This window comes from Apis dorsata, unplaced genomic scaffold (assembly GCF_000469605.1).
Source record: "Apis dorsata unplaced genomic scaffold, Apis dorsata 1.3 scaffold_251, whole genome shotgun sequence".
Classification (NCBI taxonomy): Eukaryota; Metazoa; Arthropoda; class Insecta; order Hymenoptera; family Apidae; genus Apis; species Apis dorsata.
Window position 1 is genome coordinate 82,724 of NW_006263529.1, and position 2,362 is coordinate 85,085.

Genomic DNA, 2,362 nt, shown 5'->3' on the forward strand with positions numbered 1-2,362 from the left:
GGAATGAGGGTGCGAGTAAGGGTTGCACCAGGTGTAATATTGTTGCCACGAAGCGGCGGCATCCACGTTTGCCATCCCATCGCCTTCTTCGCTCCCCATTCGGAATCCCTATCGAATCCTCCTCCCGCTTTTCTTGCCAGTTTAACAACCTTCCGAATTTCCTTTCCCTTTTTCCACTTGAGGCGATGTTTTTCTATTTTCCTTTTTTTTTTTTGATCTAGTCTTTTTCTTGTCCTTCGTCGTACAGTTTTTATCCGTTTATATCGAGTATTCTTTGGTTGACTCGAAAAGTTAATCGGGAAAAACACTGGAGGTTTCGTCCCCCGAGATTGGGGGACAGATCGTTTCGGTTCACAGTTCAAACACCACTTGTTTTATTGCACTTGGCGCATGGTCGTTAGATTTTTAATTCTGAATCGAAATATATCGTACACTTTGGATGCTTCTTTGATTCTCTGCATATTGGATAAAGAGGTTAATACTATTTTCTTTTTACGCCAAAGAGAAGTCTGCCCCGGGGAGAAAAATAATCCCTCTTAATATTAGATTCGAGTTTTTTTCTAAGTCTCCGTGCGATCTTAAATCGTGGCAAGTGTTTTTAATTTTTAAAGAAGATCAAATATTTATATATATATATATATATGTATATATATATACGGACGAGAGAATTGTCTAATTGTTGAAGATCGATATTATATTACTCCTGCATTCCTTTCACGTGTTTATTTTTAATTATTAGAAACGATAAGAAAAAATATTTGGAAGAGATTAAATTCGCACGAATTTAATATTTTCGCGAGAAGAAAATTTGAAAAAAAAAGAAAAATGAAATGTAAAAAAACGGCACTGACTCGATTACAGGATATTACGTTGATGCTAATCGAAGGAACGAGCATGGCATGCGAGAGTCGCCAAGGACCCGACGAGCTAAGCCTTCGAGAAAGGATCGAGGAACAATACCTCTAGCCAATGTTAATACATCGCGGTACTGCCCACGCCAGTTTCACCAGACTATAAATTTTTCATCCCGTCCCGATCTCATCAAAATTCAACGTGGATATTGTTAAATGTTCGACATTCGTCGTCGACGGGAAATGGAAGAAATTAATTCGAAAATTTGTTTCATTTCGATAAATCTGTCGGAAGGAAGAAAATAATAAATGAACATTTAACAAACGTTTTCGAAAAGATCGACAGAAAATTTATCGATATATCGTTGCGCGAATTAGGGGAAAGAATTTCTGAGATTTAAGGAAAATATATCACACTTTGAATTTTTTTTTTTTTTTTTCTCAAAGAATTAGAATAAGAAGTAATTTTGAGAGAAAACGAAATTCGATGGAAGAAGATTACGTCGAATATTTTAGAAATTCGAGAAGAAGAATCATCTCGAACGAATGGTCGAACACTTTTCTATCCCTCGCTCGTCCGCGTTTTGGAAAATTTTCAAATCGAAATTATTGATCACACGACGAACCTCCGCTATAAACCCCATATTTTCCACCGTTCACTTCATTCTCACCCTCCGTGTGTTCACAGTTCATCACAGTATATCACGATATAAATAACTAGAAATATGAAATAGTGGCGCGAGAGATCAAAGGTAAAATCTCGGAGCACGGTAGTCCAAGGTGAGAACAAAACCAGCTGAATCTAAGAAAGCAAATCTGCTTGTCGTGCACGTATTATATGTACATATATCCATATGTATACACCCACATGTACGTATGTATTAGCATTTACATAGCTACACATGTACATACAATTATATTTTGTATATACATATACACATATGCATGCTCGTGTACATAAGCTACACTACTGTCCATAAGTATTTGGTCACTTTTCTTTTTTTCTTCTAAATCTCGTTGAACAATATAAAATAATATAATTCGTAAAAACGAGGATTAAACAACCTTAATCGATCGAAAAAAGAAAGAATATTCGAGAACCGGTTCACACGAATCGGATCGTTCAAAAAAAAAAAAAAAATTACCGTTCAATTCTTCGATAATCGAAAATACAATTCCAAATATCTTTACAATACATTGCGATTATTTATCAAAATCAAGCACTCGGCGATATCTATTTAATAAAACGCGATAACAAATTTTTCTTTTCCTTTCTTCTTTTTCTTTTTTTTTTCCTCCCCCCTTTTCTTTTACAAAATCCAAATACTGGTGGACGGTATTATATACACACGAATATACATATACATATATATGTATTGTATTTAATATTAGCCGAACGTCCCCTTTCTTACGTTCCTTGTACGACATACAACCGAGTATATACCGAGACACGGTGGGGTGAAAATAAAACGGGGGGGAAGAAGAGAGGAGAGAAAAAAAAAAAAAAAAAA

At 35.4% G+C, this 2,362-nt stretch overlaps 1 protein-coding gene across 6 annotated transcripts in view; it reads right to left on the minus strand.

Moving 5' to 3' along the window:
• Positions 1-275, minus strand: part of LOC102670988 (thyrotroph embryonic factor-like) — a 68,827-nt gene extending 68,552 nt beyond the window's left edge. The window contains exon 1 of one of the 6 annotated variants that reach the window (XM_031510672.1): positions 1-275. In XM_031510672.1, coding sequence (XP_031366532.1) covers positions 1-99 — 99 coding nt within the window. In that variant the 5' untranslated portion in view covers positions 100-275. The other 5 variants (XM_031510671.1, XM_031510673.1, XM_031510675.1 and 2 more) reach the window with 5 other exon arrangements.
• Between the last annotated feature and the right edge of the window lie 2,087 nt (positions 276-2,362).